Source organism: Nycticebus coucang, chromosome 2, assembly GCF_027406575.1.
Source record: "Nycticebus coucang isolate mNycCou1 chromosome 2, mNycCou1.pri, whole genome shotgun sequence".
NCBI classification, from domain to species: domain Eukaryota; kingdom Metazoa; phylum Chordata; class Mammalia; order Primates; family Lorisidae; genus Nycticebus; species Nycticebus coucang.
In genome coordinates, this window is record NC_069781.1 from 166,678,475 (window position 1) to 166,701,077 (window position 22,603).

General features: G+C 53.2%; 1 protein-coding gene across 2 annotated transcripts in view; it reads right to left on the minus strand.

Moving 5' to 3' along the window:
* SMPD3 (sphingomyelin phosphodiesterase 3) overlaps nt 1-22,603 on the minus strand; it is a 76,058-nt gene that overhangs the window by 3,869 nt on the left and 49,586 nt on the right. Inside the window, exons 1-5 of one of the 2 annotated variants that reach the window (XM_053604946.1) lie at nt 19,546-19,606; nt 17,563-17,627; nt 5,783-7,328; nt 622-697; nt 378-533 (exon numbers count right to left, since the gene is read on the minus strand). In XM_053604946.1, the coding sequence (XP_053460921.1) occupies nt 378-533; nt 622-697; nt 5,783-7,111 (1,561 nt within the window). In that variant the 5' untranslated portion in view covers nt 7,112-7,328; nt 17,563-17,627; nt 19,546-19,606. Of the gene's footprint in view, nt 1-377; nt 534-621; nt 698-5,782; nt 7,329-17,562; nt 17,628-19,545; nt 19,607-22,603 lie in introns of those variants that run through there. The other variant, XM_053604941.1, reaches the window with a different exon arrangement.

Consider the following 22,603-nt stretch of genomic DNA (forward strand, 5'->3'; position numbering starts at 1 on the left):
AGTTTCAGCCTCCGTCTACACCATGTGGATGAACACAGTGCCTACCAGCTGGGGGAAAGTAGGACCTATGTAAATATGTGATAAGGATTGTTAGTGAGTGGACGCCTGAGTTTCAGAGGCCCCAAGCCTTCCTCATCCTGGGTGTTTTTAGGGTATCTCTCTGTCTCCAGCAAGGAGGCCTCAGCTTTCTAGGCAGAGCGTGGGCAATTCTTGTGGAAGGATTTCTGGGGGACAGAGAAATCATAGTTTTGCTACATATCCCACCCACACCTTCAGGAAGAGCAGGAAGTTCTTCGAGCTGCCTAACCCAAGTCTTTCTAGCTGTGCCTGGAACGCTGCTGAGTACCAGACCAGGGTGGGGAGGAGCGCAACCTCACCAGAGGAGCAATTGTCAAAGTTGAAATCTCCGCAGATGACGTCAAATGCCACCAGCTCCTCTGGGTTGGCTGTGCTGGACGAGGAGGTAGATTTTCGGAAATCAGCCAGCCAGTCCTGAAGCAGGTCTAGCTGTTCACACCGGATGGCACTGTCCTCTGCAGGGCAGAAGTGCGGGGATCAACTGAAGAGCCAGGCCCCATTTGCTGAGCCCACTCCCAGAAAACCTCCAACCAGTGACCCTACCTGGCAGGGCATGCAGGTGTGTGCAGGCGATGTACCCGACAATTCTTTGGTCCTGAGGTGTGCTTCCCACCTGCACCTGGGAGGAGGGGAAGTGTCAGTGCCACCACCTACAGTCACCACTGCCCTAAGTGCACAGGGACACTGGCAACACCCACCTACTCACTAGCCCTGCTTCTCTGCCAGGTTCCTGGCTAGACTCGGCTGGTAAGGACAGGATGCATCCTGCTTTTAAGATCTGACAGTTAAGTGTGGGAGGTGGAGGCATAAAAAAAACCCTTAGCTTCTGGCCTGGTGTGTGCCAGTGGTGACCCATGCAAAGCATTGTGAGAGAAAACAGACCCACAGCAGTTCCTTCCCATTCCCACCATCTCCCAGTGACCAGAGTGTCTACATGCTTAACCCTCAGTTCCTGCCCAGTTTGTCTGGTGGCTCTTTCCTCCTTACCCCCTTGGTCACAGCCTAGACCTAGCTACACCCTGGTGCGAAATCTCTGTCATTTCTCTGTGAAATCTCAGTGGGATGACCCTCCAGAAACTGGTGTCCCCTGCTTGCCCTGCCTCACCCATCTGGCTATATGGTAAGCTGTCAGTAGGGTAAGTCGCCTCATCTCCTTTCTAGGCCATGGGTGCCTATAGTCCCTAGACCTGGGCAAGAGCTCTGGCTAGCATCTCCATGGCTCTGGGCCTTATATCCTGAGCTGGCCCAGTGCCATCCACCCACAGCTCCCATTCTGAGCCCAGCTCTCTGTCCTCCCTCTGTTCACCTCTTCACTAAAGAGGGTACTCCCACCCCCATCCTGGACAGGAGGCCCTGACAAGCTGTCCCCAAAGGTTGGCTTAACATAAACATCTCAACTGTACTGCACAGATAACTCAAAACCGCTCCCCCAAGAGAGACCCCCCCCCCAATTCAGGGCAATACTTAGTCCTTGCCAGTGTGGAGGTGGCCACAGAGAGACGTCCCCAGGCAGAGGCTCTTCTGGGCCTTCTGGCCATTGCATAGCTGCTAGAGGTCACTCAGACACTGTCCCCAGAGGTCCTTGCTTGGCCTTGTCCTTTCCCCCATAGGCTTCCCTCCCCAAACCTTGCCAGTCTATCCCAGACTGGATTTCCTATGATGACAAGACCCCCAGACCCAAGGCGCTCTCCAGGGAGGTGGCCTGTAAAGCCAGGCTGCCGGTCCTAGTAGTTGGCTGAGGGCCCTGCAGTGGATGGGGAGCCCCATGGGGGTCTGGATGGCAGGAGCTGCAGCACAACCCATTGTCTGCATCTCTCTTTTTGCTGCTGAGGTTGGGCTGGTGTTATTCTCCATCTGGATCTTCTCAGCGAACAGCCCTGGCTCTCCAGGCCCTTCCTTCTACCCTCCCAGGCCCAGGCGTACATTCCCTCCCCGGCACTGAAGAAGTCTGGCTGTGTGAGGATGGGCAGCTCAGCTGGGATTGGGTGGGGACTGTTTCTAAACCCACAGGTACACCGTTCACTTCTTGCCAATATACCAAACCCAAAGTTCAGTCTAACAGTATCCACCACGCCTAGAATGGCGCTGTGATGTTGCATACCAGCGTGGCATCCTAGGGGAAAAATATTTTTAAGCGGTAATGCTCAAAAAGGACACATGATGGCGCTCTAACCCCTTGTTCCTCAGGCAACAAGCTTCTTTCCGCTGTAAAGTAATGATAACGTTCACGTGGGAGCATTAGTGCTTCATGGTGTTCGCTTCCCAGGTCTTTATGACAACTATGAGAGTGTGCTAAATTTATGGCATTTGTATAGATGCACACACTGGGGCCATGAAAAAGTCATGGGCCAGGATCACAGGCTGACAGTCAAAGGCAGGCTCAGCTTGGATCTGTCTGCCTCACGCAGCTCTACGCTGCTCTCTGAGCTGTGGTGCCTTGGCCAGGCTTCTCCCCAGCTGCCCATTTGTTGGTCTTAATGTGTCAGCCTCTCCTGTCCTGTGCTGAGTTTCGGGCAGGGATGCGAACACAAGCAGACTCTGTTCTGCAGTGAGACACACATGGGAGCTGCCTCTTGTCACCCCTGTCCTCTTCTCCCTCCTAATCAGCTGAGTGATCTCGCCATGATTCACTTTATTATTTGCTGAAACTTATTGATTCTTGGCTTGTGGCCTCAGGAGGTGCAGAGCCCTGTGTTTCTCTTGTAAAAACAAACAATCACACCGAGGGGTTGTACCTTTTAGTCCTGGTAGACTAAAACAGTCAACAGGGCCGGTGCCTGGAATCAGGCTATGTATGAGGCAAAGAGACTCCAGTTCTTTCCTGCACAGAGTCTTGTTCCTTAAAGGACCTTAAGTACTGCACAGTGACAGGAGGTCAGGGATCACTGGCTTCTATGCACAGCGAGTGATCAGTGGCAGTGTCTTCTCAGTGTTCCCCCAGCGTCCCCGGCCCTCTTTGCCCTCATTTATTCCCTCCTCTGCAGCAGGAGAAATAGTCACATTCTCTTTACGATGATTATGAAAGTGTGCTAAATTTATGGCATTTTTATAGATGCGCACACGGGTCATGAGAAAGTCATGGGCCAAGAAAGATGCGTTGGGGTCAGTGCTGTTCTTGAGGAGCTCTTTCTGACAGGACAGACAGATAAGAAGACTATCTGGGCGCAGGGTGGAGGAGCCTGCGAGAGGAAGATGGCTTTGTACTAGGCGGTGTCAGGAGAGGTCCACGGAGGTGGTTCACCCAACCCAAGGGGAGACCAAGACAACAGGAGCCTGCGGTGTGGAGCCTCACAGGTGTATGTAGATGTAAGGCTCAGGCTGAGCATGGAGGGGCCAAGTTGAAGGTCAGGCTTTCCCCAGGGGGCAGTGGAGGGTGGCAATGAGAGTCAGACCTGGTGTGGGAAGAGGGCTGGTGGAAGGGGCAGGATAGGCGAAACCACAGTAGGGTTGATGCAGGCAAATGATGCAGCAGGACACATGGTGGGCCCTGGGGTGTCTGGAGAGTGACAGGAAAGACTGGGATGGACAGGCTGGGCCTGGGGCACAGAGCAGAGAAGGCCTCCTTCTGGGTTAGGGATGGTAGAACTGGGAGAGGGGCAGCTGGGGCAGATGGTGATTTTGGTTTAGAGTGGGTAGGGATATGTCCAGGAGGCAGCAGATGCAGGGTTAGGGGCTCAGAGAGGAGGGATCTAGGCTGGGACAAGGCTTAGGGCATCAGCACAGACAGAGATGGGGGCTGTGGAGTTGAACTCCTGCCCCTGCACATGAAGGAGCAGCCAAGCCCCACCTCGGGGTCAATGTAGGATATGGTAGGCCTGAAGCTGCCGGGAGAAGGTAAGACTGGGTTTTATGTGAAATACATTGATTTTGAAATACTGGCCAGTACAAAAACATGTTTAATGGCACACATCAAATTAAACATCTGCAGACCAGTTTTGAGACCCAGGAGGTAGAAGATGAAAAAGAAAATTCAGAGGCGAGACATGGTGGCTCACACCTGAAATCCTAGCCCTCTAGGAGGCTGAGGCAGGTGGATTGCCCTGAGCTCACAGGTTTGAGACCAGCCTGAGCCATAGTGAGACCTCGTCTCTAAAAATAGCTGGGCATTGTGGTGGGCACCTATAGTCCCAGCTACTTGGGAGGCTGAGGCAAGAGAATCACTTGAGCCCAAAAGTTTGAGGTTGCTGTGAGCTATGACACCATGGCACTCTACCAAGGTGACAAGTGAAACTCTGTCTCAAAAACAAAAAGAAAGAAAAAGAACATTCAGGACAGAGCTGCAGAGGAGGAGCTGTCCCATGGAGACTGTTGCTGATGTTGGTAGGAAGAGTGGCTGGGGAGCCAGGAGATAGGGAGACATGTGGATAGGCCTTCACAGAGGGGCTGGGGGACCTAGGGAGGTTCCTGACCTCTGAGCAATCAGTGATGGGGTGGGAGTGAGGCACCTCCCAAGGGGGCCCTCCCACCCTGGGCTTCACAACACTTCCCCTTCTTTCCCAGAAAGGCAGTCCCGCTGCCGAGACGAAAATACATCCATGGAACAGAACACCAACGAACCATATGCCAAAATAGGAAGGCTGGAGCTATTTTTCAGAAGAGTTAATTCAATGTCAGCGTCTTTTGCTGTGAATGAAGAGTGGGGGCCCCAACTCTGGGCCTGGCAGAGCCACATGAGAGCCATCAAGCAACCCAGAGTAGGGGGCCAGGGCCGTTAGGAGTCTGCCCTGGTACAAGCAGGTTCTGAGGAGGTGACTAGCCCTCACTCCTAGTGGGTACTGGGCACACACACCAGCATTTTCCTGAACAGGCTGAGCATCATTGCTCCTAGAAGGGAATTGAGAAGTGAGGGGACCCTCCTGGGCAGGCCTTGGAGCCACCGCCCTCCCTGCTGAGCCTCCTTTTCCGTGCCCCCACAAAGCAGCTGCTGCCTCTGGGAGCAGAAAGCCCTGCTCTGCTTCCGCTGGCCAATGATGCTTCAGAAAATGCTAGAAGCACCAAGAGCGGCTTTTGGATAGAGAACAAAAGTCGACAGTGTCTCAGACTCAGTGGAAGATAATGTGTAATGACCAAATTACCCTGGTCTAAAAACTCCTCCAATTGCATCCAAATTAGCAGAAATAATTATGATTCACTTTAATTAGTGACTATGAAAGCGAAGCTACAGGCTGGTGGGCAGAGAGCCTGGTATGGCAGCTGCATGACAGCCAGGAGGGAGGGCCATCCAGGCTGGTGAACCTGGTGGCCTCAGCGACACAGGTGTGGGAAGGGCCGAGGGACTGGGGAGTCCTGTTTACTTGCAGTGCTCGCTCCTTGCTGGTCTTGCCACCTCGTGTGAACCAAGAGGGGCCCTTCCTCCTCTTCTTTCTCCCCTTACCACTGCCATCATCACTATGGCCACCTGCACTATCAGACTCGAAGCTCTGAGTCCCTCCCAGGCTGCCCTGCTCTGGTCCACTCCCACCCTGTTGCCATTTTAGAGATGAGGAAATGATGGCTCAAGAACTCTGAGGAATTGACCCAAGATCGTATGTCCGTGGGGCCACTGCTCTTTTCCCTGTGTTTCTATTTTCCTGTTCTTGAGCTGGGACCCTCTTGTTTGGCTCCCCAAAAGGCATTATCTGCCTCCTACTTCAGCCTCAAAGAGGGTGAGGACCCCTCCAGCTGCAGCCCACTTCCCTATGATGCGCCAGGCCAAGGATCCTACCTTGAGAAACAGAGCTCCCTTAGAGGCCCAGCCATCGGAGCCCTTCCCGTTGGGGTAACAGTGATAGGCCACGTCCATGATGGGGTAACGGCTGGCAAAGAAGAGGCCACTGTTGACAATCTTGAAGCAGTAGCAGCAACGGCAGCTGTGGCAGCCATAGACCCCGATGTCATACAGGATGTACTCAAAGTAGCCGTGCAGCTGGTCTTTCAACTTGGTGGCCGCACGCTTGTCGAACACCTCCTGCAGGCACAGGAAGTCCAGGTTGGCAGGGAAGAAGGCCGAGACCTCATGGTCAAAGGCCTCGTCTGGGTGCCGCCTCTTGCGGGCTGCTGCCTTCTTCACCACCGAGGCCTTGTACAGGAGCTTGTTGTTGGCACCCGGCTCCCCGCTGCCACTGTCTGGCCCAGCTCGTGCCTTCACCAGGGACTCCCTGGAGGCTGATGGGCTGCCTAGGCTCCCCGAGTCCCCATCCCGCTGATTGTGGTTGGGTGTCTGGCCCTTTGGGCCCCCACCAGCCCCGTTCTTGGCCAGGTTCCCAGGGGTAGGGTCATCGCCTTCAGGTGGCCGGCCCCCTTCCTCGCCACCAATGCGCACAATGCAGGTGTCCTCAAGGCTGCAGCTGTCAGCTGGGTCCCCAGAGGCCAGGCCGTTAGCGGCCTCATCACCATGGTGCCGCCCGCCATCACCCTTGTATTCCACCGAGGCTGTCCTCTTAATGCTCCCGGGGACAGTCCGGGCCATGCCATCGCTGCCCTGTGGAGATGCCAGGCTACTGAAGCTGGCGGCGCTGATGGACGTGTTGGTGGGTGAGTCGATGTAGATTTTGATCTGGGGCCGGGCAGCCCCATTGCGGATTCTCTGCCCGATCTCTTTGGCCCGTGCTTGGGTGTTAGAAAGGTTGTTGTGCCTGGCGCCTGAGTCAGGCAGGAGGCAGACATTGGCAGAGGCGAAGCAGAAGCTTCTGCCAGCCCCTGTTCCCTTCCATTCACCAAGCAGGGCTGCCCCACCGGCCAGGCTTTTGTCTTCCAGTCGTGAGTAGATGTAGGGCCGCCGGGCAGACTGCAGTGGGGACCAGAAGAGGAATCCAACAAAGGCGAAGGGCAGCGCGGCCACCAGGAGGGCCAGGTAGATGGGTGTGAAGAGGATAGTACAGAGCAGATGTAGGCAGCACGGGTCATCCGCCTGCTGCCGCTTCTCGTAGGTGGTGGGTGTGAAAGAGGCCAGCAGCCTGTCTACCAGCCAGTAACATGGGAAGATGAGGGCCCAGGACACGCAGTGCAGGGCCGACAGACAGCTGTTAGGAAAGGGGGTCGTGTACAAAACCATCGCAGCTCACTGGGCGCCGTGGCCAGCCCTACTACATGGTGTCCGTGGCAGCTGCGGGCACGTTCCTGGGCAGGGGTGGGCAAGTTGGGCGGCAGCTGGCAGAGGGGTCACCTCCTGGTGAGATGCGATGACTCTGGATGGTCAGTGGTGTGTGTGGGCCAGCTGGTCATGGTTCACCTCAGTGGGCCATGCTGGGCGCTAAGGTCTGCTGGAGAACCTGCAGAGACAAAAAGCAAGGGGTTCATGGTGATCTTCAGAGAAGCAGGCCAGATGCTAGGGCCATTGTCCCAGCTCACCCCTTTCCTGCTTCCTCTGACGTGAGTACAGCTGTTCTGAAGAGCAGGCCGGAGCCAGAGGGCTCCGTACAGGTGTTTGGTGGCTAGGAGACAACCCAGCACTCTGTTTCCTAAGTGTGTTTTGTTCTCTTGGAGTAAACAGGTTGGTGGCATGACTGTCCCTAACTATCTTGAGCTTATAACTGAATTGCTTAAAAAATGGCACTGATTTTCAGAGGGGCACATTGTGGACACATGATGGACAGGCTGAGAACCCTAGAGGCTGCCCGTCAGGAGCCAGAGCTGTGACCTGGGCAGGCAGATGAATGCTGATTCAGAGGACCCAAATGTCACTGAGTGCCAACAAGGTCAGGACCGAGCATGAACAAACAGCAGAGAAATGGGTCAGAGTACTGGAGCAGAGGGCATTGGCTGTCAGGGGCCCCAGGAGCCCATACCCCCTGCAGCCACTGTGGCTCCTGCCAGCACCAAGCCCTGCACTCCAACCTGCCAGCCCCGGCAGAAACCTCTACCTAAAGAGGATCCAGGCAGAGTTACCTGGACAGTCCCTGTGAATTTTAGAAAAGTTCCCTGGGGCTTTAATCACTCTTCCGCATGACCTCTAAGATGGAGCTTAGCCAAGCCCACAGTTCCCTGAGTAAGTCTACCCTGGGTCCCCATCCCAGGCTATGTGGGAGCCACAGTGGGTCTCAGAGCAGACACAGAGCTGTGCGCAGGCAGGGCCACCAGGTGCCTTTACTGTGCTGAATGTAGAACCAATAAAGACCAGAGTCAGAGGGTCCCCAAAGGTGGGGGGGAGGGGAGTGAAGCTTGTGTAAGTGTAGCCCAGGCAGTGGGCACATTTCCTTCATGCACCCAGCTCCTGCCCTGGCACCTGGAGGGTCTGAGCCCACATGCCATCTGTCCTGGTCCCCTCACCCTTTCTTCCTCCTCCCTAGTCCCCACTAATCCTGCTGCCCTGTGCTGGCCTGGGTCCATGGTATACCTCACAGACTTTGTCAGGTGCCAGCCTCCATGATGGAGGGAGGAACGTCCTTTGTCTTGTCTGCTGAGTCCAGGCTGCCTCATACCTGCTGAGGCCTCTCATGTGCTGTTCTGTCCTCACCTCCTGTTGCCCAGCCCTTTGCTGGCCTTGTTCACCCTTTCTCTTTTAAGACTCAGCTTAGAAATTACCTCCTCAGGATGGCACCGTAGCTCAGTAAGTAGGGCACCAGCCGTATACATGGAGGCTGGTGGGTTTGAACCCGGCCTGGGCCTGCTAAAACAACGATGACAACTACAACAACAACAACAAAAATATTTGGGCATTGTGGTGGGCATCTGTAGTCCCAGCTACTTGGGAGGCTGAGGTAAGAGAATCGCTTAAGCCCAAAGAATTTGTAAGCTGTGACGCCACGGCACTCTATCAAGGGCGACATAGACTCTGTCTCAAAAAAAAAAAGAAAAGAAAAAAATTACCTTCTCAGAGAGGAACTTGGGCCTCCCCCTTGTCCACGTGGCTCAGGTGCCTCCACCAGAGGCCCTGTCCCTTGCAAGTGGCCCATCTAGTTTCTACAGGTCTATATCACGGATGCTTCAAGATGCCCAGCAGGCCGGCAGCTTCTGGAAAGAAGGGGCAACACGAGGTGCCCTAGGTGGGCACTGCAGGAGATGGGGGCAGGAGGGGATGTGGGGCCAGTGCCTCTGTGCAGAGAAGAGTCAGCCATTCTCCCATCGGCCCCCAGTCTGTGGTGGGAGGCAGGGGTTCCTGTGAGGCATGGCAGGGGCCCAGGTGTACCCCTGAAGCTACCAACACTCCAGCTCAATGTGTAAAAATGAACCTAAGCTGGGGGCTGCATCTGATTCTAACAAATGTGTTTCACGAGGATCTTGTTTTCTCAAAACCATTTTGATACGAACATAGGAAGGTCACCATTCAGAGCAGCCACCCAGAGCCATAGGACTGAGCTCCTTGCTGGGCCTCAGTGAAACCTGGGACCTGAGCCATCTCCCTCTGCAGCCTGCACACTCAGCACGTGCTCAGCAGGGCTGGTGGGCCCAGGCCTTCCCGCCTGCCTCCTGACTAGGGACTCCAGGACATGCTCGTTTTCTTTCCAGTGACTGCTGGAAAGAAAATTCCAGTCAAAATTCCAGTGACTGCTGGGAGAAGAATCAAACCCGCAGTAAGAGTGACATCCGGCTCGTTCTCCCACCCAGGCTGCTGTCAGTTGCCCTCTGAAGACTCACAGGCCTCACAGTATGGAGCTGGACAGAGTGACAGGATATGGGGTAACCCATGTGGGCCTGTGTCCCTGCTGGGCCAGTTGGGGCTAGAGGGACAACCTGCAGGCTCTGTCCTGTGGTGGGTAGTGGGGTGGGATGGGATCTCCCAAGGCTTCCCAGACCCCAGCAGTCCCTGCAATTGGCACAAAGGTCCTAAGGCAGGGGTCTAGGCCAGACATGTGGGGCCAACTGGACATTGCCCCAATTTCACAAGCCCTCTCCCGAGTTTCCCTCATCTCTGTGGTCTGAGGTTACCAGCCTGGGCCAGCCAGCACTGTCTTCACCCGAGCTCCCCCTACCCAACACCGTCCTGCTGTCCTCATTCTCAGCCACAGCCCAGGACCCACTGGCCGAGCTCCTGAAACATGTCTGATTCTCCCTCTGATGGTCTCATTGTCCCAGGGGACAAAGTTGAGTCTCCCAAGCTCTGTCCAGGCGCCCTGTGCTCTGTCCCCTCACCTTCCCTCATCCTCTGCCATGCTCCCCATCAGCAGGAAGGGGCCTCAGCCTCCCAGTGGGTCCAGCTGCCTGACCACCAGGCCTCAGCACTCGCCGGCCTCTCTGCCTGATGCTCCTTGTCCCTAGTCTCCTGACAGCATCTCCTCAGCACTCAGGGCTCAGCTGAGGTGCCTCCTCTCAGGGAGGTCTTCCTTGTCCCCATCCAAGGCAGCCCATGACTCCCGAAGCCCTTTCTACACTGTACTGTCATCCTGCCAGAAGCTGGGGCTGTGTAGTGTCTGGGCCTCCCAACAGGCCCAGAGTGCCATCAGAACACATGTCAGTGTGTGGCTGAGCCTAGGGTATAGCCCCTGTATTGGGAAGGGAAAGAGCAAATGAAGAAGTGACCAGTGGAGGAATGAAAGGACCTTGCTGCTTCAGAGGTGACAAAGGCTGGGCAATTGGTGCAGGTGGGGCTGTGTAGCCCCAGAAACTGCCACCGTGTCAGGAGTCAGGCCAGTCTGAAGCAGCACCATGGGCTGCACAGGTCTGGCTGTGACATCTCTAAAGAAAGGATTTGGAGGAAGAGAGGCTCGGTCCTGTAATGGAGGCAGGTGCAGCCTTACTTCATCAAAGGGTTCCTTGACGCTGGCTGATCAGGGCTGTTGGGGTGCAAAGAGAGAGAGACTCCCTTCTTAGGAGTCTACCCTGTGTATCTCTTGACTCTTGTGAGTCTAGAAACCCTCTGGGCAAGCTCCCTTTGTCCTGTCTATAGTGAGTGGCCAGGCCTGATGTTGCTGCCTCTCCTGGGCTGGACAGAATGTCACTTGTCCCCACCCAGGCATCAATGGGATCTGAGGTGGCCCCACAGTGATCCTCTAGACAGGAGTGTCCAACCTTTTTTTTTTTTTCTCTTCCACACATTGGGAGAAGAGTTGTCTTGGGTCACACATCAAATACACAAACATTAGCAAAAGTTGATTAGCAAAAAAAAAAAAGTCCATGCATACTTTCCATGATATCCAACACCAGAGATAAGCAAAAAAAGTCCTCACAAAATCAGCATGCAGCCAGCAGGCCACAGGTTGGACACCCCTGATAAAGAGTGTGGCAGACCCAAGTATCCTAGCCTTTCCTGCTGTCCCCAGCCCCCTGTCCAGAGCCCCTGAACAGGGGGTGCCTTCCCAGGTGAGGCCCACCTGTCCTCCCATGTATGTGCCAGTAACTTTGTGTTTTTTTTTTTTTAGTAGAGACAGAGTCTCACTTTACTGCCCTCAGTAGAGTGCCACGATGTCACAGGACTCACAGCAACCTCTAGCTCTTGGGCTTACGTGATTCTCTTGCCTCAGCCTCCAGAGCAGCTGGGACTACAGGCGCCTGCCACAAAGGGCGCCCGGTTATTTTTTGGTTGCAGTTTGGCTGGGGCTGGGCTTGAACCTGCCACCCTCAGTATATGGGGCCGGCGCCCTACTCACTGAGCCACAGGCGCCGCCCCGTGCCAGTAACTTTGCACGGAAGCTGCTGACACAGGAGACACAAATGGGGTTGCTACTTGTGGAGCCGATTTCTAAAGCTTTGTGGTTAATTATTTTGTCTCAGGGAAATGGAAGGAGGGTAAACAGTTAACAACACATTAATTAGTCTGATCTGCACTTTTCCCATAAAAAAGGAAAGCTAAACATTAGAGGCTGGCAACTTCTCAGGGAATCCTCAAGTCCTCAAAGGGGTGGCCCAGGGAAGTGTGTGCTTCCTCGGGGCCTGGGTCTGGCACCCACACACCTCTAAGTCCAGATGGGAGAAGGAGAGGTGGACAAATCCTGGGCAGGACCCAGGAGGCCAGAGCTCAGGCCACCCCTGGTGGGCATGGGCAGTGTCACCATGGGAAGCTGTCCTGTATACACTACTCTGCCGCCTACTGCCACCTACAGTTAACCGCCAGCACTCAGATGCCTGCTTGCTGGGAAGGGGAGGACACTGTGGCTGCCCAGAGGCCTGAGCTGAGGGCTCAGGGGCTGGCTCATCTGCAGGGGAGGGCCAGTCTGGTATGGACAGCACTGCGTTACTAGATGCCAAATACATACCACCACTAGCACCAAGATAGACCTCCCCACCAAGCCCCCTGGGAATGGACCTGGCAGGCATGCAGGTGCACAGGCCCTGCCTGCACATAGGCTCAGAGAGCCCTAGGTGGACTGTGGCTTTGAATTTGAATTTCTTCTGTGGGGGGAAAGTGACAAAGCCAGACCAGTTAGTTCTGTTGGCCGCAACAAGTCCCCTACAAACACCTGCACCAACTTCTAGGGATTCCTGGGCCCGGGAGCTTCCATAATGATCTGAGTTGAGGTTTGCTCCAGTGTGGGGCTAGGAGGGGCCATCCCTCCTGCACTGTCCTTTGCTAGGCCCTCATGTCTACTGCGACTGCTGCAAGTCCAGGAACAGAGACCTCCTTTGATCCTTGCTGTGCCCACAAGCCCCTGTCTGAACAGGAGTTGGGTCCAGCCTCAGGTTTCCCCAGGGAAGGCCACATGGATTGCTCCAATCCAATTACCTGAATGCGGCTGTATCCACTCTCTACGTGGAGAGCCTGGGCCAGCCCACTTCTGCTTGGATGGATGCCTGCGGAGGCGTTGGCATGGCAACATGAGCCCTGAGCTGCTGAAACTTAGAGTCAACTTGTCACTGGGAGGATAGAAAGAAGGCTGAAGAGGACGCCTTTCTGAGTGATGTGGGTTAGATAAATCCAGGCGAATCCCTGGAAGTCACATCCCAGACAGAATAGAGGTCTGGAGCACAGCATAAACATGTGTGATTCCCATAGAGATGGGTGCCAGCTACATGCCCGTTTATACTAGGCCCAAAGCACCTGCCTCTTTCTCCCTGAAGACCCCCCTGCTTCAACACCCAGCCTTGCACACCCTATGACCCTCAGTGAATACCAGTCTGTTTGCACATCCTGGCTAGAGCTACGAGTCACAGGCACCACACATGCCCGAGGCCTACCCTGCTGTATTCCATGGGGCCTGCATTTTTTCTGAGATAAAAACACTAAGAACCTGAAGCTTCTGGAGCCTTCCTTGATAGTAAATCCAATTCAGAGGAAAATAGACCTTGGAGCTGGAAGGCAAGAGATCAAGTCCTAGTGACATCTTTGAGTTCTAATCTCCCTGTGCCTAAAGCCAACACAACCCATCGACTTTCTAATTAATGATTCAGCAAATTCCCCTTTTCTTTGCTCTAGTCATTTTGAGTTGGGTTTCTGTCACTTGCCACCAAAAGGATCTTGTCTAATATAAACTAGCTCTGTGATTTTTCTAAAGGTCAATTCTGTCAGTTCCTCTCCTGTATAAATTCCTGTGGCTCCCCTGGGTTTACCTCCTGAGTCCTGGGTGGCCCTGCAGGACCTGGTGCCTCTACCACGTGCCTCCTTATCGGATAGACTTTAGGAGCACAAACTCCAATGTCAGATGTTTGCGCTCAGGTCTTCCCGCTGGATATTGGGCAAGTTGCCCAAACAACTCTCTGAGCTTTAGTTTCCTCACACATCAAGCACAAGCAAAAATGATGTCTCAGGGAAGCCAGAGGTGCGAAGGTCAGGGCCTGGCTCATCTCTGCGATGACCATTCTCGCTATCCCTGCTGCTGTTCATCCACTGGCTGTAAAGGCCCTCAAGGTACAGTGGGTTTACCTTGTTTTCACCTCCTAAGGCTGGTTTGCGTCACAGAGAGGGCACCATGCTTCTCCACATGAGAGACAAGAATGGTGCAAGGGACATTGGGGCCTCCCTCTGTCTCCCGGCAGGATTTGATCAGAGCTGTTCACTGTGGGCTGCTTGTGCAAACCCGAGTCACAGGCCTCTGCAGAAGCCAAGTCCAGGCAAAGGGGCCATAAAATTTTCAAAAAGAAACTTTCCCGGGAGCTATTACTGCATCATGTGGTTTCTGAGAATAGGAGCTGGCTACGCGCAGCTCTGGGGGCTCGCCTTCCTTCCACAGCTGGCCTCATGCTGTGATGGAGAACTCACAAAGCCCAGATGAAGCTGACTCGGACATGATTGGAAAGCAAATCCCAAGCCAGGATAGTGGTGTATAAACCAGGGGCGGTGCAGGAGCCAACCTGATGTTTAAAACCGCAGGACCCCTGTCCAGGCCCTGGCTGCAGTGACCCGGCAGTTGCTTTGAGATCCTGAGCCCTATCCCAGGAGGGTAGCTGAGTTTGGAGATCTGACTGCCCTACCCTCTATTGCCTGCATGTGGGAGTTATCTATTAGTGACCACAAAGGGTGCCGTTGAGGAGAAGGCTGGATGGAGGCTGGCACCCAGACCACGCCTGTGCCATTTGGTGTGGCACTTCTTTCCACAGACCCTTAAGTGTTACTCAAGAACCTGCTTACAACCAGCTCTGTCTGCCTAGTGCCTGCTGGAGCAGAAGTCCCCATGGCTTCTGCTGTCCAGTACCCCTCAGAGGCTGAACCCAGGACAGGAGAGGAGGCCGGGGGCGGGGTGAAGGCTCCCTCCAGGATGAAGAAGGGGCCTGAGGTCTCCACACTGTCCCTGGGCCTTCTCCACATGGGGCACTACAGGGTAAAGTTGGAGCAGGTCAAAATCAGAAGGCCACGCGCCAATAGCTGGGCATCTAGCCGGGCAAGGCTTCCAACCTCAAGTTCTCTGAGCTTGCCTGGGTGTTGGAGTCTTCTCTGGCCTTGGACTAGTCCCCAGCAGGTCATGTTGCCTGTATCAGGTAGGCTCTGTGTTGTCTGCTGTGTGAGCAGAGCTGGCCAGCGCCACCTTTACTCTCAGGAGACCCTCCCCAGCACAGAGGCCAGATGAGTCTCGCTTCTCTCAGGCTCTGTAGATGAGGCTCTGTCCCAGCAAAGTCCCTGCTTCCCTGACGCAAAGGCTGATGTTAATAGTTCATGAGCCAAACAAGGCTTGGAACATACTTTCCTTGAGAAGGAATGACAACATACTTTCCGTAGGAGTAGAATTTGAAACATAAGTCCACACAAATGCCAGGCTTTAGGCAGACCCCCTGCCGGCTGCATTGAGAGTACAGCACTTCCTCCTGGGATGGATTGGCCGACTGGGTGGTAGGCATTTCAAGGCACCAGAGAACACAGATTAAGATGACAAACCTTCCTAAAACAGAACGACTTGCTAAAATCCTTCTGAAGGGAATCATTTCACATTCAGCCTAAAGTTTTCTAAGCAAAGAACATTTAACAAACTGAGTCCTAGAGGAAAATCTAGGCAGAGCTTAAAATGCTAATGAGCAAGAATGAGTAAATAAAAGCAGGCATCAGCATCACCCTCCTTGCGGCCCTGGGCAGTTGGGCCTGAGGTCTGAGTCTCTCTCACCGAGGGCTGAGGGTCCTACCCTGAGCCCTTTCAGAGACCTCCGATCCCAGGCCACTGCTATACTCAGGTCCTCCCTCTGCACATGACACCATTAGAGCCCTGGCTCTGAGAACCAGACAGAACCCCTCCCCTGAGAGATGCCCAAGCCCAGGCTGAACTGAGGGCTGCCAGCTTGGCAATGGCCTCTGACCTGCCTGTGGGGCTGACCAGGAAGATGGGACTTAGGACTTATTTAGTTAAGACGTTGAAGTAGTCATTTGCCCACATCTAAGACTAGTGGAAGGGGTCCATGGTTGCCACCAATTTAGCTTCCTTAGCTCCCAGGCGGCTGGGGCTCTGAGTTCTAATGAACCCCTTCCCCTCTGGTAGCAGTAACCCTGTCTACATCTGCTTTTGCACTTCTTGTTTTTGTTTTTTTTTTGCAGTTTTTGGCCGGGGCTGGGTTTGAACCCGCCACCTCCAGCATATGGGGCCAGCGCCCTACTCCTTTGAGCCACAGGCGCCACGTGCTTTTGCACTTCTGAAAGGAGAGACAAGGACTCTTTTCCCTTTTGTTCACATCTCCTGCCAAGCCTACAGCAGGACTCTTGCCTCACTTCCTGTGTCCCTTGGAGCAACTGGAGCCTGCTGTCCATAGGCACGAGGTGGGATTGCACTTCCTAGTTCCCTTGTGGTTGGGTGGGATTATGTAAGGATTTCTGAACAAGTGTGTGGCCTTCCAGGGTTCCCCTGCTCCACCCACCTGGACCCAGGGTGAGGACAAATGGATCAGAGGACACATAGATCAGAGGACCCCAGCTCACCCATGTGTAGTGTGGGCAAGAAGAAAACCTTTAGCTGTGGGCGGCGCCCGTGGCTCAGTCGGTGGGGCGCTGGCCCCATATACCGAGGTTGGTGGGTTCAAACCCGGCCCCAGCCAAACTGCAACCCAAAATAGCCGGGTGTTGTGGCGGGCGCCTGTAGTCCCAGTTACTCAGGAGGCTGAGGCAAGAGAATCGCTTAAGCCCAGGAGTTGGAGGTTGTGTGATGCCATGGAACTCTACCGAGGGCCATAAAGTGAGACTCTCATATCCAAAAATATGTAAATGAACTCCATCCAGTATCAGTCCCTTCTTAGAACTCTGGTTACGTTCTTTGGGGGTAAGGTAGCAGTCCCTACTCTGTCCCTTCTGCCCGCTGCCCCCCATGTCCTTCCCCGACAACCACTGCAAATCAAGATCGATTGCACCATCTTTTCAGTTCCCCAAAGGTTACATTTGTCCTTCACCCTCACTGAGGTCTTAGTGAAGATGGCATTGACCTTCCCCCTAATGCAGGCAGCCTTATCTATCTCCCTCCATTCCCCACCACTTAGGACCTCCACATTTCCCTGCCTCCAGTCTGGTGACCTGAAAATGTTTAATTTGCCAATATTTGAGAAAGGATGGGTTCCTACAATGGTCTTGCTGTTCTGGCTCCTGCTCTGAAGTTCCAGATTGTCAGAGGGTCAATACTTTCCGCTTTTATTTCTGAGAATGGCCTAGTACTTTGAATTATTCTCTAGGATGGATTCAAGAGTAGAATTACTCAGTCAACTTTAAAGTTTCTGATACATATTGCCAAACTGCTTTCTGCCAAGGTTATGTCAATTCACCAATTGTTTAAGAATGCCAGTTTCACAACATCTCTACCAATTCTTGGTTTTATCATTAAAAAAATTTTTTTTCTGCTAGCTTAGTAGACAATGTTATCTGGTTACATTTTCCAGGAATACTTAATTTGTATCACTTCATTTTTGTGAAGTGCTGCCTTGATCCTTTCCCCAGGTATTGAAGGAGCCGAAGTTTGTATTTTCCATAGAGCAGGTGGCAGACACGCCCCTCTGTGCTGGCGGCACTTCTCCTGAGGGCAGGCTGGAAGGGGCTTCAGAAGGCCTACCCCAGATGCAGACCCCAGAGCTGCATTTTTCAAACTTTTTAACCAAGCAGGAGAACCTCTTCTTAAACGACCTCACACAACACCTCTTTACATAAAAACATTAATGAGTAGTCCGTCAGGATACGCTTGGTGCAGCAATCTCCCTCCCCCTCCCCCGCCAGGGTTCCAGAAGCCTCGGTTTTACCTGAGGAGTGGCCACTCGGACCTGTAGTCCTCTCTGAAGAGGGGAAGTCGTCGCAGAGTCAAGATCTGAAAGGAGATGAACAGTTCACAGAGGTGCCCGGAAGAACCTCGGAAGCTCAACCACAGACACCGACCTTGCAGCCCAGAACAGGTGAACCAGGTGCAAAGACCGAGGGGCCCCACCTGCGCCGGAGGCACTGCCACACCCTCCACGTCGCCTAGCAGAGGGTGTGGGCCCGGGCGTTTCGGCGGACGAAGTGCAGCCGGAGGGGATGGGGGCGGGGTTTGTGTGACCCGGACGGACCAGGGTGAGGAGGCGGGGAGGAGGGTTGGCAGGTGGGGAGGACATCGCCGGTGGGAGGATGAGCCCTCCACGTGGACCGCGGGACCGAGGTCCGGCCGGCGGCGCGCGGTGCGGGGGGCGGGGGAGAGGGGAATTCAAAGCTCCAGCCGCAGGGCCTGGGTTTGATCTGATAGGAGAACCAGAACAATCAGAGCTCTCCCTGGGAGCTTTGTGTAATCTCGGCCTCGCAGATACTTGGGGGTGGGAGAGCTGAACCCAGGCCTCGGAAGACGGTTAGTGGATCCCAGGACCGAGGTGGGTTGGGGGAGAAAGAAGCACTGAAAGGAAGAACCAGAGGGATTCGGCTGCGGATAGCGGGGAGGGAAGGCTCAGCCGGGACACTCGTGAACTCAGCACGGTCTTCTGAGGGGACAGTTGGAAGAGTACTCGTGTGAGGAGGCCCTTGGACACGATGCCACCGGCTCCCCGCACTTCTTGCTAGCCCAGACCAAGGACCTGGCGCTAGGCCCTGCGGACACTGTCCTCCACCTTTGGGCCCCAGTCCCAGTTCGTAGGCTCCGCCCCTGACCCTAGCCTCGCCCCCGAGGGCTGGCCGCCCGCAGCTCTCAGACCGCGCCTCCGGCTCCGCCCCCGGCTGACCGGCCGCATCCTTGGCTCCCGGCTCCCCAACTGGGTCCTTGCCGGATCTCAGCTTCTAAGTTCAGACGCCTCCCTGCCTAGCGCAGCCCCGTGCGGCTCTCCTTGCTTCTGCACCTTCTTAAGCCAGTCCTGCGGTCCGCCCCACCGACCTTTTACCACGGCTCCATCCCTAGTAGTGCGGCAGTCCTCAGGGTCCTTCTGACATACCCCACCTTTTATATACACTTATTTGGCAAATTGTTCAAACCAAGTGTTTCGGAAGAATCTGAAAGCTGAGTCCCAATCCATTCTCTGTGCCCTAGCCAAAGATGTTGCAGAGGGTGGTCTGCTGTCCTGGTCTGTCCTTTGTCCCTGGGACACCTGCCTTTTTAACCACAGTAGGCTGATGACTTGCATGCACATCTATCCTTCACTCTCTTGCTGGGCTCACCTGAGCTGAGACCTTGGGCTAGCAAGCATCTGAACCTGGACATGAAGGAAGCAGGCCTCTCCTGAGCCCCCTGGGCCTTGCAACTCTCAATTCCTGCTGCTCTTTCTGCAAGTGGGGAAGTGCTCACCTCTCATTTCTGAGTGAGAAAGTTGTCAAGCAGGGTCTTTGGCCTCTGACATTTCCTAGACCTTCTCCCACTGGCTACACAGCCCCTCTCCTCCCCTCCCAGCCCTTTTGAAAAATCCCCTGCATGTTTTCTCAAAACAGAATTAAATGACAGGAACCAACTATTTAGGGAGTGGTTCTGAAGGGGAAATGGTATCTACAACCTTGAAATTATAGGCCTTTCTCTTTTCTCAAAAGAAAAGAAAAACATGTCAGATCATTGATATTCTGAGCCAGACCTTGTTCTGAAATATGCTCTCCCCCTATCCTTTCACAAACTACAGCCTTTCTCCCTCTTGAAAATAAGATCACATCAAGTCAAGGATTAGAAATGGGAAAAATTCAATCAGAGCCTCCTTCTGCCAGCTACACATCTCAATATACTCCCAGGCGAGCCGGATCAGCTCCTGCTCCAAACCCACTCAGAATCATCGTTCAAAACGCACCGGTAGGAAATGGTGAGACAGAAGGACCTTTCATCCCCGGCTGACTGAGGCCTGCAGTGCTGTTCTCCTGGCTCTGGCAGCTGCTGTGCTGGGCCTCATTGGGCCTCTGGCTTAAATAGGAAGTGGGAGCAGGGCTTGTTGGGCCTGGGGGCCGGGCATGGAAAGTGGGCTGTTTACCCAAGTGTCTGCAGAGCCAGCAGAGGTCCTAAGCAAGCTCCTGCCTGCCTGCCTGTCTACTAAGAGGCCTCAAGCCCACAGGCCCAAGACCGCAGACCAGCACCTAGGATGACCCCCGATGACGTGCAGCACCAAATGAGACTGTATCCTGGATCCTGGAGCTTGGTCAGGTTCCTGAAGGCTCTGCATCTCCTGGGTAGCAAAACCAGCTGTGGAGTTGGACAGATCTGCTCCCCAGAACCAAGCAATGGTCTTGGGTAGGGTATCTCTCTAAGTCTTAGTTTCTCCCTTCTTAAAATGAGAACAACACTGACTTTATAGGTCCAGAAATAATGTTTACAAAGGGACTGGCACTTAGGAGGTTCATATATTTATCTATGTGGATGCTGGGGCCAGGTACCTTCAACAAAGCTCAAGCCCAGAGAAGTTTGGTAGTGTACTCAAAGTCACACAGCCTTCTGGCTGAGTGTCAGGGTCAGATTTCATGCAGAACTGAGAATATCAGCCTTATTCTTCAGTTGAAACTTGTGTGGCTCAAGGGAGTAGAGTGCCGGAAGTGGCGGGTTCAAACCCAGCCCTGGCCAAAAACTGCCAAAAAAAAACAACAAAACAAGAAACTTGGGGTGAGGCTGGGAAGCACCTTTTTGCCTGCCTTTGGGAAAGGTCTTAAGCTCCCACAGCAAGGCAGGGGGAGAAGCATGGTTGGACAAGCACGCTAGGCAGCCTGTCTGCATTTGACTGAGACCTTGGGAGGGAGGTGCAAAAGTATCTCATAGTAACTGCTAGGCATGGCTGGTGAGAAGAACTGTCCCCTCAAAGTTCTCTGAGGAATGCTGTAGGAGGTGACTATCTCCCCTGGTAGGTTCAACTTGATCTTCCAGTGAGTGAGACAGTGCCCCCACCTCAGTGAACAAAGATTAGGACATCAGCTAATGGGGAATTAAGACAAAGGAATAGTTCCTCTGTCATTTTATGCTTGTAAAATTTCTACCCTTAAATTTGTTAGTAAATAATTGAAGTTACACACGAGAACTTGTCCTTAACAGGAAAAGTATGCATTTTTAGTTTGATTAACAAAATACTTACTTCTCATTTTCACCAAACAGGTGAAAAAAAACAAAGGGTCTTGTCTCTGTAGTTGGAATCAGAAGGGAAACCAACTTTACCATGAGTCCTGGTGAAGGGGAAGCTGAAGTCATGATGATATATAAACCTGTTCATCTGCCAATCCTGAATTGTTGTGTATGCTGTGGGCCTGACACCCTTCCAGGAGTTTGGACTGCAAAAGCAGAGACGTGCATGGAAAGAGTGTACACTTCAGAGCCCTGTCTGGGTGCAAATGTGGCTCTGGGCAACACTGGGCCTTTCACTCAGCCTCACTGAGACTTGGAGAATTAGATGAGATGATATCGGTGAAAACTTTTAGTAGGCATTCAGTGATCAGTTGTCCATTTGGAAAGATAATTCTACAGGAGCAAGGGATGGACAAGCGGAGAGTTAAGCATGAAGGCCAGTGCAGAAGCTGAAGCAGGGAGAGCAGGGAGATGGCCGGGCTGAGGTGGCGGGAAGGCAGGGGTCACGTACCTGGTGGACATCTGAGACCATAGGATAGTGTTATGGACTGAATGTTTGTGTCCTTCCCAATCGTACATGTCAGGGCCTTAACCCATAGTGTAACTATCTTTGGAGATTGGGCTCTATAAGAAAGTACAGATGGTTCCAGTTTGGATGGTCCAATTCCAGGTTTCTCAACCTTTTGATGATGGTGTGAAAGCCATGGGCATTTGGTAGAAACGGTACTTTTGTTTTCATTATTTTAAGTTTTTATTATACAATTTTTAATTATTAATATCATGAAATAGGCTTCATGTTAGATATTTTTGCCCAACTGTAAGTGTTCTGAGCACATTTAAGGTAGAGTAGGCTTGTAGCAGGAGCCTGCGCAGACAAAAAAGGCTCTCAGGCACCAGTTGGAAGAGGAAGTGGCTTTATTTACCAGCCAACAGACTTGGCGGATCACTGTCCCCAAAACTGAGCCCACCGAGTCAATTTCTGGCCTTTCTTTTATAGATTTTAGGGCTTGGATACACGTGAAAAATCTCGTGATTCAGGGAAGGTTGGGCCAGCCCATGCCCTTGGTGCATGGCCTCCCATCCTCAAAGACAACTGAAGGTCAAGGAAGTTACAAGGTTACTACATAGGCTCAACATGCATCCTCTGAAGGGCGTATAATAACATAACAGGAGCATCTGCTGCAGTGGGTGTTGTACTGGTAGCTTCGTATTTGTCACAGACTGTCCGCACAGAGTTACTAGGGCAGACTCTAGTTTTGCTTCACTCCCCTGCCTCGGGCTAAGCTATGATATTTGGTAGGTTAGGCATATTAAGTATATTTTTAGCTCATGATATTTCCAGTTTACAGTAGACCTGTAGGTATGTAATCCCATTGGAAATGGAGGAACATCTATAATTAAAGTTAAAGGAGATCATAGGGTGGGCCCCTGATATGATAAAATCAGTATTTTTATGAGATGCCAGAGAGTGCTCATGGTCACCAAGTAAGGGCCACATGAAGAGCCAAGAAGGTGGCTATCTGCAGGGCATGAAGAGGAGCCCTAACCAGAAACTGAATCAGCCAGAACCTTATTCTCAGACCTCTAGCCTCCAGACTGTGAGAAAATAATTTCTGTTGTTTAAGTCACCCCGTCTGTGGAATTTTGTTATGGCAGCCTGAGCAATGGCTGAGTAGCATGAAAACGGACAAGGAATAAATTCAGAGGTTTTCCAGTTCAGGCAAGTGTGAATTTGCTCACTGGCCAGTGGTGGGGTGAGTGAAGGCAGAGTTTGTAGTGTTGTGTGACATTTGTGTGGATGTGTTCAG